The sequence below is a fragment of the Thunnus maccoyii genome, chromosome 1 (genome assembly GCF_910596095.1).
Source record: "Thunnus maccoyii chromosome 1, fThuMac1.1, whole genome shotgun sequence".
NCBI classification, from domain to species: Eukaryota; Metazoa; Chordata; class Actinopteri; order Scombriformes; family Scombridae; genus Thunnus; species Thunnus maccoyii.
The window spans coordinates 12,802,555-12,819,432 of NC_056533.1; the positions used below are offsets into that span (position 1 = coordinate 12,802,555).

Sequence of the window (16,878 nt, forward strand, 5' to 3'; positions counted from 1 at the left end):
TTTGCATTTGAGACTTTTAATTGATGACTACATCTGAGCCTCTAAGATGATATAAACCCTTTAAAAACATGTTATTTGACAACACTAAACCACTGTTTGGAGACATTTCCTGATTCCTCAGTCTTCTATCTGTTTGGAAAGATAATATTCCATCTGCTGCTGCTGTGGCAAAAAAATGAGTTGAAATTTGGGAAACAGGAAAATCTCCTTTCCTAATTCTTTGAGAGAAAGCAATCCGAAGGCTCTGAAGTAGAAAGGCCATGGGATATTCCATGCAAAAAGTACAGATCTGTGAAGGACTTTTGGTTAAAAAATAAATCACTTGCAGAAAGAGGAAAGGGAGAAGAAGGAACTATTATTACTACTATTGGCTGTTGAAACCTTCACGTTTCTGGGATTTACAACCTTCCAGGACCTGGTGTGTAGACATCAACATAGACTCCAACATAAAGATGACCCAGCAGGATGTATTTCCTCTTTCTGCACTGGCAAAGGAAGTACACCCTTCCACAGGAGCTGCAGATCTAGTCCCACACAGCAATTATTAAAATCATTAGTGCAAACCTGCCCACCTTCCGGGACTCCTCCTGAGTCAGAATTCTTCAGTTTTATTACAGTAAAAAAACTTCACTTGTAACTCTAACCTCCTCTTACAATATGAAAGATCAAAGACCCTCATACAAAGAGCAGAGCACAAACACAGAGAGCTCTAGCAAAAAAGTCCACACTCTGGGTGGATTACTTTGTAACGTGAACAGAGTAATTCTACCGTTTACAATAGTTTATAAAATAGCTGCCACTGTGATAACTTTACCAGAGTTGTAAAATCCTGTCTCAGCTGTAGTGACCATTGCATTGGTAAAAGTGAATGGACCCTGGACTAGTGACTGAATAAACACCGGAAACAGACATTAATTGTCTGTGAACATTAGAACAAAACCAGTGACTGTGGAAAAGGGTCAAACCAGGAGTTAGGCATCCACATCAATGTCAATGACCATCAACAGATACAGTGGTTACAATCTGCCCCCCCCCCCCCCCCCCTCCCATTTATATCCACCTGTTATCATTTGACTGAGGTTCCACTATGAGGTCACATGAGCCAGCTCCATTTGCTGAAGAATGCTAGTAAATGGAGCTTTGATTTGGTTACACAGTTTTGTGCCAAAGCAATATCACATTTTCGTACAGAGTATATACATTATAATGCAATATAACCATGGTGTAATATGTACAAAATATTCTGTTGCTGTCAATTAAACAGGCTCTATGCTACTGTACGCATCTATAACACATAAAACTACTAAACTACTTCTGTAAATAAAGTTATTAGGCTACTTTATTAATTTATCCATACAATATGCATTCCAGCATCCCTTGCACTGCCATGCAAACTTACACAATATATATATAGCCTAATAATAATAATATCAGAGCTGCAACTAACGATTATTTTCATTATCGATTAATTTGTCAATTAGTTTCTCGATAACTCAATTTGGTCCAGAAAAAAATGTCAGAAAATGGTTGAAAATGATGATCACTGTTTCCAAATATATTCAGTTTACTGTCATAGAGGAATAGAGAAACCGGGAAATATTCACATTCAAGGAGCTGGAATAAAAATTTGGACATTTTTTTCTTAAAAAATGACTCAAAACGATCAATTGATTTTCAAAACAGTTGGCGATAAATTTAATAGCTGGCAACTAATCGACTAATCGTTGCAGCTCTGAATACTATTATCTATCTATCCGTCTAAGGCTGGCTAATGCATATTTTGTTATGTGTCTGAGTTAAACAGGAACGTGCTGATTCCGCGCGCCAGTAGCACACAGGCTCGGCTAACAGTTACACACTCGGTGGTTAAATTAGCAGATTAGTTTACCAGAAAAAATATCGATACATAATTGGAAATGGCCAGCAGTCTTACATGGAGGTTAAAGCGCTATGGGCGTTTCATTCCAGGCTCCACAAAGACAGCAGGCAGACCTTGGAAGGTAACTCACGTTCACTTTACAGTTTTTGAGCAGCATTATGCTAACTGGCTAAAATTAGTTTTCTCTGTTTAGCTAGCATAGCGTTAGCATATGACATTATAGGTACTCTTACATTCCAATGAGCCATAATTTGACAGCTAATAGCTGCCATCATTGCAGGTGTATTGATTATACTATTACTGTGTGCACACATGAAATAAAGCTGTCTTCAGAAGTTCTTAAAACACTTTCACTTTGGACCTAACTAACCGCTGGCTGGTAACTTCCCTCTAATGAAATGATTGTAGTTGAATGTTTCACTCCAGTCACAGAGCTAAGCACAAGTTATGGGTTTGTTTGTTTTTTCATAAAAAATAACTTCCTGATGATATCTCTAGAAGTATCAGTACAGTAGAAGCAAAAAGGCCAATATTAGGTACAATTGAGCCTGTAAGAAAAGTAGGCTAAATGTGGTCTCTCTGCATGGAAGTGAGGGGATTCATTCATATTAGAAGCTAAATGGAATTTAGTCCTTGTTAATTTAATTATTTTATTTAATTTGATTTATTTAATTGTTATTTATACGTAGGCTTTTCCTGCTGTGACATGTTAAAATGTCTATGATGAAAAGTGCTTATTCTAAATGACATACTTATAATAAATAGATAATTTGATCAGTTTTTGGTAAGTGCAATAGGTAAGTTGCATGTTTCAAATATTTTACATGAACACAAATAAAAATGAATACATTATAAATTTATGATCATAATCCCAAGTGGCAAGTAAACTTTGTTTCAACAGTTTAAGTACTACTATGTGGAAGACTCCTGTAAAATGCCCACAAATGTCACACATTATCAGGTGTTGTGCATTTCATAGTCACCAAATGTTTTTCCTCACCCTGTCATTCAGCTCCAACTTGCTATCCATCTGTGTTGAGTGTCAAAATAATTTGGGGATTTAGTGATATGTAACAAAATCAGGGAGTGTAGCTGCAAGGATTGTAACTTTGTCCTCCATTAAATGCATCAGACTCTAGATGGCAAGCTAGAGCTGCATGTTCACAGAGAAGACTGTGATGAAAGGATGTAAAACATATATTTCAAACTGTTCATTTAAACCTAGTTTAGGGCCTTTTACGCTTCACCCGTAGGACTCCACCACATTGCAATATACAGTCCTAGGGCATTTGTTGACATGGAATTTCATGGTTTTAATTAAAGAAGATTATTCCAAACACACATGATCTACATCCAAAAGTGCAACTTTAACCAACTAAAAAATGTTAAATATACTGTGCTTAATTAGATGGGCTGTTAAACCATGTGCTCAAAATGACATAGAACATATAGAAATGTCTAATTCAGTACTCTTGAACTGCTCATTTACACACATCAGTTTTAACCAAACACCCTTTAAAATGTATACAAAGATCCATCATGAGTTGATCAGGAAAACTCACTATAACTTTGCACTGACTCATTTTCTCTTTTCTTCATCAGGTATTTGAGGCAAATGGCAATGAACCCGAAATTGTCATCACAATTGTGGAATATGGATACTTGTTGGTATTGCAGGGACAGGAAAGCTTGGTAAGAAGACTGTGTAGCAAGATTGATCGTCTTAGTGTTTAATTTCCATGGATAGTCCTTTACAATGAGCATGCAGCACCTTAAAGCCCCCCTCCACTCAAAAATGTGTTTTTCTTCTTGTTCCTTGATGAATCTTCGAGCTTCACTGTGCGGAATGATGTGTGTGCAGAGTTTGACACTAGAACGTTGTTTTCACATTCATCTGTGCTCACCTTGAATCTGAGTTTAATGCGTGTACCTATGAGCATGTGTGATGTGGAAAGCTTGAAGTCTCCAGTGTACATACACTGAAAGTGGACTTTACCATGAAGACGGGATTATCTTATAGCCAACAGTTAAACGTTTGAAATGAAAAATATTTGCAATGTGGTAACTGTACTTTTTTTTGAGGAAAAATATCAGACACACATTATTATTCTAAGCAGATATTTTGATATTTGTTAAAACATATCTGGAGGGGATCTTTAAGACTTAGCCTTACTTTCCAGACGATGGTACACTGTTTGTGTTGATTATGGTGTATTGGGATGTATGTAAGTGGTGGGAAGGCCTAGTTTATTAACTAACTTCTTTCTTTCCAAAGAAGGCATGCAGCAAGAACCTATTTTGAGAAGGGTACCATATGAAGGGTTTGTTTGTTTGGTTTGTATAATTTTTTTGAGAATGGTGCAGAGTAACAATTACTGTCCCATCAACACAGTGACTAGGGATGCAGCTTCAACAAAGATACATGTTAAATCCCTGTGTGAAACACATGACTGTGATCCTCCCAAAGCCAATAGTGGGAGTTAGCAGTGACAAGGACTGTACTTTTCATTTCGGTTGGAAAGGGGGGGGGGGGGGGGGGCGGGGGGGGGGGGGGGTAAAAAAGACTCTATTATAGATTAACATATGACATGTTTTATTTAAGATTAGTATTATAGATTAAAATAGGGTTGTCATCAAATGTGGGTCTGTCTTCAGTCACATGAATATATAGAAATCATCAGTTTATAATTGGTTTAGTGGTTCTGCAGAGTATCGTATTGTGTTTATTTATTGGGACAGTGTACAGTTTTTTACATAAATGATGCACTGCACCAGAGTTAGCTCAAAGCTAATTTACATCTGTAGTCCCCCACAATCAAAACATACAACAGCACAGCAACAAACAATACAAAGCAAAAAAACACACGGAACACATTATACAAGATGCAAAATTCAAAGCTATACACAATAACACATCACATACACTCACAGTCTCAACCAGAAGTCAACAATACAAGCGTGTCAAACCAAAAGCAAGATTATTTGAGAAGACCATGAGATCAAATCCAGACTCCATGGTCACAGAGCTGAGCAGCCTTCAGCAGATTCTTCAGCCTGGTTCTGAATGCACTGATTGAACTGCAGGTACATCTGCAGGGTACATCAATTCATGTTGATATTCACATGCACACTTCCAGCTCATAAGACCTCATCATTTTGACACTAGACTGTAGTAGATGTTAGTCCATGAAACACTGTGTTGCATAGGTATTGCATTGCACCTTAACTTGAAGTTCTGTAATTTGAAAAATAAATTGTGGCTATAGGGGAATTGCTTGAAATCATTTAAGGCTGCAGCTGCAAATGTCATGCTCTGGCACTGGCAATTTATAGAACATCACAGTTGTTATAATTGGTTGTCCTCCCCCTTATGGAAGAGACACTGAATATTATGAATCATATTAATTATTACATTAGTAATGCTGGTTTCAAAACGACATTCCCAGGTGGGACATCTATGATCTGCCACTCTCTTTGAAGTTTGTACCTGAACAATAATCTATATGTTAATTGGAATATAATGTGTTTACACAGTATGTAGTGGCCTTTTTTTCACCATTCATATGATGGCTAAAGAAAAAATGCACCTTTCTATCTGTAGGATGTAAAACAGTAACAAAATCTGCTTTCTAGATAAAAGACTTCCATGAAGGCCATATGAAATATTCTGCTGAAGAGCTTGACATTTCTACTCAAATCTAATGGGACTTGACTGGATTGTTTTGGTTAGGTCAAGCCAAATGCCCCTCAGAACGTTTAGGGTACAGGTTTAAAATCATTTCATTTTTAAAAATGTGAAAAGCCAAGTACAGGCTCAGAAAATCTAAAACCAACTTCAGGCTTGGTTCAGATTTTGATAGAAACATTAAGGTGGAGTCAGGTTGAGCATGAATTTACAAGCCTTGGTTCAATTCATATTTTATATGCCTCATGGAGTTGACAGTAGTTTCCTATTCCTGTATTGGTTTGTTGCCAAGATTGGCACAGTAGACATGTACATCTCAACTCCACAAATAGGCCAAGACCAGTTGCAGACATCAGACATCAGGAAATCACTAAAGTCACCACCACAAATAATAGTAATTTAGGAGGTAACTATTATGTATAGGTTTGTTTAACTGTAGAAGTCTGGTTAAGCAGGTACAATAGTAAAGGTAAAGTTATTGTGGTCTTTGGACATAAAAAGTTAGCTTGCTGCCCTGCAGACAACAGAAATTTGAGGGACTACTCAATGTCTCGTTAATGGAGTTCTGGCAGGAGACACTGCTATCTTGCTGTGCCAGGGTGCCGAGCCAGACAGATATTCAGGTCAGACTGCAGAGAGCTTTCACCAAGGATGATAGACTGGTCTATTATAGATTGGCGCAGTGAATGCTCAGGAACTTTCAATACAAAGAGCTTAGGCCTATAGGCTACATGATAAGGTCTGGAGGAAAAACATTTGAAACAAATTGTCTTTGAACACAAGTGAAATCTGCTGTAGTAAAGAGAATCAAGGGTTTACTGAGGATCTCCAGTGCTCTCCTCAAAATACCTCAAAAACAATCCTGACTTCATCACCAAATCAATCATCTTTAAATGCATATACTGTATATCTTGCATGCAACAGATGGGTGGAAAAAAAAAAACTATATAAAGTGTCTTAGTAAAGTGTTGGCTCACACTAGCTGCCAGAGCAGCCTCAATGCTTCTTGGCTCGGGAGCTCTTCCAAAAGATACTCTGTCATTCAGTGTTTTGATGATGTTGGTGGGGAGCACTGTCACACACGTCGATCCAAAATCTCCCATGTGTCTAAGTGCTGGTAACTGTGAGACCACAGCATGTGATTCACATCATTTTTATACTTTAACAAACAGAGCCATTCAGACTGTTTAGTGACCTCTAGTGCCCTGTATGGAAACATGTACATTTGTTAGGCCTCTCCACACATCTATTCAGGTTTTTTCTTTAATTTGTCATCTAGCTATATATTTTGTGTTATAACAAACAGTACAGTTAAGTTTGCATTTTAATAAAATAAATTCATACCCAAGACTGTGTTTCCCTAATTGGTAATAAACCATTTGACTGTCCCACAGAAAGTAAAGCTTATCCATAAAAGTTAGGAAACCTAATATATTTACTTTTATGTTTATTTCCACCATTATGGTAACTTGCTCTCCAGCAATAGATTTTTTTGTACTGCAATCAGAGACAGCTGAGATGATTCTCCCAAAAATTCCTAAGTATGATGCTGCTATGAATACAAAAGTGTGTTTTATTAACATTTTTAAACATTTATCTTTTGGAACAGTGCTGTTTTTTCCAATGAAAATCCTGTTTATATATCTACATTGAAAGTGTCAAAACAGTCAAAACAAATGTACTTATTAAGCACATTTAACAAAATAGGCTGATCACAATATTAGGCTATTGTTTGAAGCCTTTTTACATCTACTGGTTAGTTGCATGTGTGGAAATGCTTATAATCCTCAAAGCTGAGACTCTAAGGTTACTGAGTAAATAGAGACCCCTGCAGACAGTTTTAGGTAACTATTTTTGTCCAATCAGCTTGGTAAAAGTAAAGCACTCTCTTCTGTCTAGACATGTCATGAGTGGAAATAAAGGTTATATTTGGCTCAGCAGGATGGAGGATGACTTTATATTTTTAAAAAATACCTGAAATGTTTTTTTTATTTGTTATCCATCAGTTAATCTTGCCTATGGGTAAAACAGATTCCTTTTGTGCCTGCTAAAAGATTTATTCTCTTTGTCTTTTTCAGGATACAATTCCTCTGCTCCATGGCTCGGATTTTATCAAAGTACACCAAAAGACTGATAACCTGATGTTTCGATTTACTGTGAGGGTGAGTTGTGAGATGTATTGCAATCCCAACACGGTAATATTTTCTCAAGCTTCTGTCTTAATTCAAGGTTAAAACTAGAACTTATTTAAAATGAAAACCAACAAAACTAATAATACTGTAGGTTGGATTATTAGGTTTTTTATAGTTTATTCAGGTGCTGTGATGAACAGCCTTCTCATACTGAAATTATCACCCTGATAATTTGCTGTTAAGTTTAATGCTCAGGCTTGAGTTGCCTGATTAGTCTCCTTGTATATCAAACCCTTGGTTTAAATCTAAATGAGATGCTGGTTTCACAAAAGCAACATACAAATCATAGAGTGTGTTTTTAATTGGGACAGTTGGGATTGACAGACACAGATTGAATGTATTTGTGGATTTCTGCAGGGAGAGAGCCGTATGATAAGGATGCAGTTTGATGGAAGTAGCAGGGCAGAGGCCATAAAGGAGTGTTCAAGTGCTGTGGAAAAACTGATGGAGTACCTGCCTGTCACCACTCAGGATGATGCCCCACCGCCCCTTAATCAGCCCCCCACTGAGGTCTCTGCACCGTTGATACAGGTTGCCCATTTTACAATTCAGTAAATACAATTTCTATATTTGTAATCAGCACCAACACACAGATCAGATGCTTGTCCTTTTAAAATGTGTTGCCCATAGAAATCCCCAAAACAGGCCTATGACATAGGTGGTAACTTGAGAGCCTAGTTTGTGGATGTATCAAAGACCTACTGCATTTTTCTTCCAGAGACACTGATCATACAATGTAATTATTAATTTGAATGTATTTTGTAAATTGTACATTTAAAAATGTTAATATGACAGACTGTAAAATTACATATTTAACACTATTAGTCATTGTTCATTGCTTAATTAACAGTATTGTCACAATATTGTGGTCAGCTTCATCAACATTCCCCTCACTAGATGGTGCTATTTACAATACTGTCATATTCTTAGAGGTGACATTACAGCTACAGTAGGTGGAGTGAGATAGACTATGTACTGTACATGAATCATTAGCCAATCACAATAAAATATATGGTGTAGTACAGTAAGCCCCACCCCAAACACACACACACACACAGACAGGAATGTAGAACAATAAAAATGAATTTATAAATACAACCATCAGAATGGCATGTCCCTTAAGCCACTGAAGAAATTAGTTTGTCATATTGCCTTGAACAGTCAAATTGTTGATTATGAACACAAACATTTTTGTCCTAAAGCTAAAAACCAACAGCAATTATGCAATCAAAGCATTTAACCAGCTGAAATTTTTACTCTACAAATGACACAAGGATGCTCGACGCTGGTTTGGACATTATTATTCAATTCTGCTTTAAGTCAGTAGGTCTCTTTTTTTTACTTTGGAACTTCAAAACACTCAAGCTTAATGGTTGATTAGAAATTGGATTCTGATCTTCGATCACGCTCTTCTGGGCTTCACAACATCTAACATGAAGGGTTGAGAAAGAAATGGACTCTGCCATGGGGTTGAATGTGACCTTTAGCGTACAGACACACTGAAGGAGTTCACAGTGAAGATGAAAGGGCTTTGAGGGGTGGATATCTTTCAATTAGTAATGAAGCCATTGATTGGCCTCTTAACCCTGTGGTGTCATGTCGTGTTTGTCAAATCTTTTTTCTCCTTTTGTGTGTAACCCTGCGTCATCAGGGAAAGGCTGTGGGAGTTGAGCCTGAGGTTGTCCAAGGATCATTGTCAATCAAGCGTCTTACCCAGGTATTGATTGTTAAGTGAACGTCAGTAAACAGTGGGTCATCTTGAGCTAAAACTAACAAAATTAAACATCTAATGTACAACATTAATTGTCATTTTGTTTAAAGTTTAACCAAAAAGCATAATGTTTTTATTGATTCTTATTGAGGCATAGGTACTTTTCTTAAATGATGAATACTAGCATAAGACTACTCAATTAACAGTTTTTTCTTTTAAATGTCAATGAAGTATTTTTTTGTTCTTCCACAGCACTTCTTGGGAGAGAATGCTGTGACTTTGCCTAAAGTATACCAACATGGTTCTTTGGCACAAGGTGATTTGGAGCCCATCCTGCGTGTTTGTCTGCTGGATCCCAGCTTTCATGCATTTGTGGAGAAGGTGGAGGGGGAGCTGAGGAAATTGCTTCAAGAGTGAAGAATTGGAACAACAGCTGAAGGCAGAGAGGTCAAGTGAAATGTTTTTTTTTTTATATATATTTATATATATATACAGTATGTGTAGGAAGTGCCTGGTGGTGGTGGAGGTTTTGCTTGCTGTATTGCCGATGTTGTTTGAAATGTTCTTTCACACTAGTAGTCATGATATATTGCCTGAAGAGGATGCATCCAATGGTACTGAATATACCAAAAAAAAAAAAAAAATCTGGGTTCATTTTTAAACCTTTTATTCAGAAAAAAATATTGGTCTCACTATGTTTGATCGTGGCTATATACTCTGGTCCCTCTGTTCCCACCTTAATGCAGGTCCATTTCCACCGCAACACACACTGATACATTGTATTGAAAGAGGAGTCATGCAGCTACAGCAGTGAATTTTGCTATGCCAGCTTCCAAGTGATCCCACAATATTAAAGCTTCACTGAGTAAAACAAACTGCCCTCCATATATCTATTTAAGAATACATATTGCATAGGATTATAGCCATGCTATACAGTTAAAGAGAAAAAATAGAAAATAAAAATCAATTAATGAAATTGGGAAATATAAAAAAAATAGTTCTTTCACAGATTTCCTATCATTTGAACACTCATACTGCAACATATACGAGACACCTAAGTTACTCTCAAAAGAAAATAAAAATAATACACATATTTTTGTTTTGATAGTTAAACACACAGTAGTCATTTTCTGTAATCACTCTCAATTAAATGTAAATACTGCCAGTCATTGAAGCCCTTGCTTCACAATAAAAGTTCTGTTAAAAGTGGACTTCTTGTCACAAAATCAAACATAGTTAAATTACAATGATATGCTGTACAAATTTTCAAGAAGAAAACTATATATACGTATATATATATAATATATAACCAGTCAAAAGTTTGGACACACTTTCCCATTCACTTGAATGAGAAAGTGTGTCCAAACTTTTGACTGGTGCTGTATATATATATATATATATGATAAGGATGACTCCATAAAAAAGGTAATTTTGGATGCAAAAAAAGCCACACGAGGGATAACAACAGAAGATGTCTATTCTGAGTATCCTATTGCGTAATTATCTTGCATGCATTGTACATGATATGTAATACAAAAGGGATCACCTCATCTGAGGACCATGATAAAATGAATAAAGGAGACATCAACAGCACATTAAAAATGTGTACACCTTTGTGGTGGTTTTTCGTCATTATTCGTCATCCCGAAATCTCCATGTAAGACTGAATAAGGCATGCTTAAGACAGCCATTATGTTCTTTTTGTTGCCAGTGTTATGCTGATATTGTTTCTCATAAAATGAGACAAGATATGCTTTTTTCAAAACTGCCTGGAGCTCTATCCACCTCTGATGCCTTCATGTAGCCAAAAATGCAGTTTAGCCATCTCATCTGTGAAGGAAAAATCAAGAGAAGGCGTGACTATGGATAATCCTTGCAGTGAGTTCTATATTTAGCCCCCATCCCTTACAACAGACTCTTACTTGAGTAAATTGCTTATTTTGTATTCCTCTGGCGAATGTTTTTGTCCTTGTGGTTGTTTGTAGAATTTGTTTTCCTAGGAAAGAAGCAGTTATGGTTTAGTGACCTAAAGGTAATAGTAATTCAAATCACAGTACAGAGTATTTCACTATGAATTATACAGTATGTGTAGCTGTAAGAACATTTATTTACTTACATTGGTCCAACTGGTTCATCATCTTTGACGCGAGGAGAGAACAGAGGGAAAAAAGCAGAAAACAGAAGTCAAATATGAGATAAAGGTAAAAGGAAAATACCTGTGCTGCATGTTTCAGCACATTTACTGCAATAGGTATGTACTTTGCTTTGCTGACTATTTTCACACTTTTCCAGAAACAAGAAATTTGCTAGAAATGGGTTACCATATCCTTCAAACGTTAATGTTCCATGTTAATGCAGCTGAGAGAACAGATTGCTCTGAATAGTGGTGTGGCACAGTCGTGTGCACTGGTGGGAAGCTCTGACATCATGTGAGTCAGCTGCTGAACAGCATTTTATGCACAAGCTCTGCGTCTAATAAACAGACTCAGAAGGAAAACATTAAGCAAACACAGGAGGGGAAAGGGTACTGTTAGTTTTGTAGCTTATTGCATTAAAAAATGTTTTTGGGTACTAAAGGCTGCTTGGGAGGTGGTAAAAATCCATTCAGAAAAATATCATCAACTGCAAGAATGAGAAAATGGTCAGCAGTGACATATTTGTAGTAGAAGGACTGAAAAACTGGTATGGTCCTTTAAACAACCACAGCTTTTTTGCCAAGCATTCTAAACTTAACCTCACATGCCATCTGAATCTCATGAGGTTTCTGTTCATTTCAGGCTGAGCATATGTGTAGGAGGGTTACAGATGGCTCACTTTAAACCATCTCTTAATTACACTCAGCAATTTCATAGTGAATTTGAAAGGGCCTAGCACATGGGTGTGATATTGTGACTGGTTTGGCATAAAAACATGGATCTTTCTCTCAGCATCTAGTGGTTTTATCAATTCCCTGCAACAACTTTCAACACTAATTTCAATTAAGATTAGCAACATGAAGTTAATGAAAACACACATTTTTGAATAATAATTTCCTCACATAAATTGTCATAGTTTTTCACAAGACAGCAGTGCAGTAAACAACGTACATTATCTAACATAACGAAACACTGCAGGAAGAGGAACTGGTGAATAATAGTGAATATTGTTGCACTGAGTGACAAGTTAGTTTGAAAACCCCGCAGCCTTGGGGTTGACAAGGTGGTTGGTGTTTGGCATACAGATGAAAATGTGTCAACAGGTAAGTAACCAGACACAGTGAGATATTTTTCATGCAGTTACATGTCTGAGATAAGCAGCATTAGCAGCATTCCATGGCATTAATATGGAGCAAGTCATGGCAGTTATAATGTTAAGACAAAAAAACATGGTTCTGTGATCACTTGGAGGAGGAACATCTGTCGACATGTCCCACTGTTTTCACACATCCTATGTATACAACACAAAAGCTATGTTTATCATAATGGCTTTGCAAGCATATAACAAATAACAGATTTTTACTGTGTGAGACTAGTACTTGAACATTGATAATCTAATTAGTAATTAAATTCAACTGCATTGGTTGTAGTCGTACGTAACATCAAACTGTAAGTGGGTACAAAATTCCCAGCTTAAATTTTCTGTGGTATTTTGCAAATTATCACACAGCAAAATCTGGAATTTTAGCAACTGGTTTTGAAACAGCATAGAAATGTCAGCCTCTGCCTCAGAGCTCTTGGTTGTGGAGTATAAAAGTGTTCAAACACAGCTAAGCCATCAAGAGAACAGAATTCATAATGCGCGCAGACAGGGGCCAAAACCTCCGGGAATACGGGATGCTAAAAGGAGATTTAGAGAGACTGTGCATCGTGAGCTGGGAGTCCTCATTGCTGATTTGAATGGCATAAACATGGCAAAAATAATCCACCTTAATCGCTTCATTTTTCCGGTAGATGAAACCAAACTAGAGGCCATGCACAGAGCTTACTTGAGCTGTGTGTGAGTATGTATTTTAAACAAATATTGTAGGAAAGCATTTTTTTCTCTGTATGTTTGTTTTTTGTATTGATTATCGATTAATTAACAATTTTAACAAACCAATAAAGTGATATGATTAACTAATGTAACTTGAATAAAATACATACAATTTATATATTCAATTATAGATATTAACAGATCATAATAGATGTGGTTAACCACCATAGTGTCTTATTATATTTAGTAAAGAAATACATTTGAACTTAAATAATGGTTAGAAATTAATGACTTTTTCAAAATTTAAAAAATGGGTTCTGGTAGCTATCATAAACCGATATCTACAGTACTTAATACTTAATAATTTGAAACATCTGTTAATTTTGGAGCCCATTAAATTATGAATACATTTAAGTCTGTCAGCTTAAACCTTCCTGTGTGATTGTCTGGAGCACAGGCAGTGTGTGTATCGGGTGTGAAGAAGAAGGAGTGATGGGGAGAAACAGCATGTGACCAGTTTAAGACATTGAAGTCTAAAACAAGTTTATCTACTTAATATTCTTTACACATTTTACTACGTAAATAATATTTGTTTAGACTAAGTGAATGAAAAGCAGGATGTACCCTGAAGCTTTCTTTGGTCTGTATTAGAGTGTACTGTAGCGTACAACTGTTTCCTAGCTGAAGTGATTCACATTAGCGGGAAGACTATTGTGGTTTTATATAATAGTATAGTGTGTTAATGTTTGATTCCAAAATAAAAAGAAGACAAAGCCACATGAGTAAAGGTCAGACAGAACCTTTGGTGACTGGAGATGCCTTTGGGCTTTCTAGACATTTTCATCTTGTCACATTGTTATCACGTGATTTTGTCTGCCTCCTGAAGCATGGGCCATTTCTTTTGTTAAGCGGAAAGGCTGATCTCACATATGGGCTACTATATTTGACAATCTCAAAACAAAAAAGAAATGCATGAACTGATAAAAGTATGACAGAATGAACAAAGGAATTGGACATTCTGCAGAAATTATGTATTTAATTATCTGTCCCATATTAATTAATGGGTATTTTTTCTTTTATTTATTTTTGTGAGCCTTTTAGTATAAGAGAGTGAATTATGGGCTGTTTACAACCTTGATGTTGTCGGGCAAACTAGTGTCTACCTGCTTGTCTACAGTGCGTCTTTCAGACCAAAGCCCAGTGTGTATAAAGTAGGAATGCTTGAAAATTATTTTGCTACTTGCATATGCCAAGAGAGTCATAAAAATGAATAATTCTAAGCACCGCTTTATCTTTTTTGTTCAAAAGAGTCTCCTGGCTCTGCAAGCAGCACAATAAACTATTTGCACTGTGCAGTGGCATGTTGAAGCTACACACACGAGTGATCATAGTGAGAACATTCTTGTTCATAATCACATACTGTATAGTACCATTATAGTTTAGGTAAAAAAGCAGTTCCAATGAATGCATCTAGCAGCAAACAGAGGTTACACCTGTAGTCTGGTGTTGATAACTATGCATAAATATCAGACTCACCCCTCCTCAGTAGAAAAAGAAATACATTAAAAGGTAAACATACTAAGAGGAAGAATACATTTAGAAATAACTTGTATTACATCTGCAAAGAAAGATGTTGTTTCTTCATTATTTCTTCATGTTTATCCATAGACATGTATTTATTTTTATATGTTATTTTAACATTTCAATTTAATTCTAAACACATAATTTGAGGCTGTTGAAGATGTACTGTATGTCAGTGTACATAAAAGAAATAGAACTGGGTGTTTTCAGTTATCCAAATAATTGTACAATACAGTAACTAAATCAATGTATTTTGGGGGTTTGGATTTGAATATGTTAAAGTACGACTGAATATTGGTGAATGTCCATCACTTGTCTACATTTGCTAACTTTTTTTGCTAAAACTTTTTTCACTCTAGTGATTAGTTTGAGCTGTGGCATTAGGACTGCTAACATACTGACACAGGCCTGCATTTTCAATGACGGTCAGTTGAGAAATACACAACATGTTTATTTTATATATAATTCAAACTTCACTTATTTATGTAGATATAGCTTTTAATATGGTTTAAGATTCTGGCTCTTCAGAAATCAACAAAATTGAATCCATGTCTGAAGCTATCAAGTGAAAAGAAGTCACCTGAACCTGATGGAAGTGAAAATGGATGGAGATAAGTTTTCATTTCACCATAATTGGTATAAAAGTTAACTTAATTCACAATGTTAATATCTCATAAGACAATGCAAAGTGTTTGGATGGACTGTAGGCTCGTAAAAACATAGAAATTGACAGAAAAAAAAATCTCTGGAACCATGCAGAATCTCTCACTTACCACCCATTTAGATTATGTTGCCATTTGGAAAGAAGGGGGGAAAAGAATAGTAACCAATTAAGTTATAGATTGGGACTAATATGCGAGTTTACCAGCAAGTAGCTCTACATGCTGGTAAACCCGCATGTTTATGAGCACTCTTATTCTTCTATCAGTATGGAAACAAATGTGCTGTTGCTATTGCAATTAGTACACAACACTAAAATAGCCAACTCTTGGAAAGGTTGGCTGCGGTTAGGTTGTTTACCTAATGTGAATATGTAAAGGTCATTGCATGCATCTAATATGTGCAATATGTGGCTTATATGTGACAATGTCCTTCCTTTCTCCTTTCGCCACACCAGTCAAGATGCAAGGAGGCAAGTCCTTTGATAGTCAGTTGGCCACTACAGATCTGGCAAGCTCCTCTCATGATGACATTTGACCTTACTTTAGATCTAAAGTCCTTTTGGAAAAGGGAGTTACTGGACACACTTTGTAGTAACTGAAATTTCTGATCTGACACTAGCAAACCTACCATAATTATTATTTAACTTTACTTCTTAGTATCAGACCAAGTATCAGTGCAGTTTGTATACTACATGTATTTTAAAAATAGTGCAATACTTTTATAGCAAAGATCAGACTCCAGACAAAGAACACTGAATATCTTCATACTTTGGAATTGCTGTGCTGTAATTTTAACATAATGACTTTTATAGTTTATTAGTGCCTACTGCTAATAACAGAGTGAAAGTTTTCTTACCATCGATAATGTCATCTGGCCTCTTGCGTTTCTCGTACACAACGATGATGACTACAAGGATTATAATTTCTGCTAGCACACCCAGGAATGGCCAAAGCGGTGCAAGATGACTTCGCACCCGTAGGATAGTGATCTCAGCAGTGTTCCCAATCACGTTAGTGGCATTGCATTCGTATTTTCCAGGATCTGTGTTTATATCCAGGTTGATTATGTTGAGCTCTGTGTAGTTGTCTCTATTAGTGATGAAGAAGCGTCCAGTGGAGTTGTCAATGTCCTGGAACACAATGGTCATTTTTAAACGTTAATTACATTGAAAAAAATGCTTAAAAATGCTTAATTTGGAATAAACACAGTACATATG

General features: G+C 36.3%; 3 protein-coding genes across 9 annotated transcripts in view; 1 reads left to right on the forward strand and 2 right to left on the reverse strand.

Annotated features, from left to right (window-relative positions):
• LOC121904023 (potassium/sodium hyperpolarization-activated cyclic nucleotide-gated channel 4-like) overlaps window positions 1-3,470 on the reverse strand; it is an 83,372-nt gene extending 79,902 nt beyond the window's left edge. For 2 of the 6 annotated variants that reach the window (XM_042421544.1, XM_042421512.1), the window contains exon 1: window positions 2,113-2,484. In XM_042421544.1, coding sequence (XP_042277478.1) covers window positions 2,113-2,193 — 81 coding nt within the window. In that variant the 5' untranslated portion in view covers window positions 2,194-2,484. Of the gene's footprint in view, window positions 1-1,060; window positions 1,123-1,933; window positions 2,023-2,112; window positions 2,485-2,879 lie in introns of those variants that run through there. The other 4 variants (XM_042421521.1, XM_042421529.1, XM_042421569.1 and 1 more) reach the window with 4 other exon arrangements.
• rec114 (REC114 meiotic recombination protein) lies at window positions 1,642-11,082 on the forward strand. The gene is made up of 6 exons (XM_042421600.1): window positions 1,642-2,000; window positions 3,482-3,571; window positions 7,643-7,726; window positions 8,114-8,287; window positions 9,408-9,473; window positions 9,720-11,082. The coding sequence occupies exons 1-6, from the start codon at window positions 1,917-1,919 to the stop codon at window positions 9,882-9,884; spliced, it is 663 nt and encodes a 220-aa protein (XP_042277534.1). The 5' UTR covers window positions 1,642-1,916; the 3' UTR covers window positions 9,885-11,082.
• Window positions 10,118-16,878, reverse strand: part of nptnb (neuroplastin b) — a 28,933-nt gene continuing 22,172 nt past the window's right edge. For both annotated transcript variants that reach the window (XM_042421581.1, XM_042421586.1), the window contains 4 exons: window positions 16,518-16,791; window positions 11,584-11,605; window positions 11,390-11,463; window positions 10,118-11,297 (listed from right to left, as the gene is read on the reverse strand). In XM_042421581.1, the coding sequence (XP_042277515.1) occupies window positions 11,403-11,463; window positions 11,584-11,605; window positions 16,518-16,791 (357 nt within the window). In that variant the 3' untranslated portion in view covers window positions 10,118-11,297; window positions 11,390-11,402. The remainder of the gene's footprint in view (window positions 11,298-11,389; window positions 11,464-11,583; window positions 11,606-16,517; window positions 16,792-16,878) is intronic.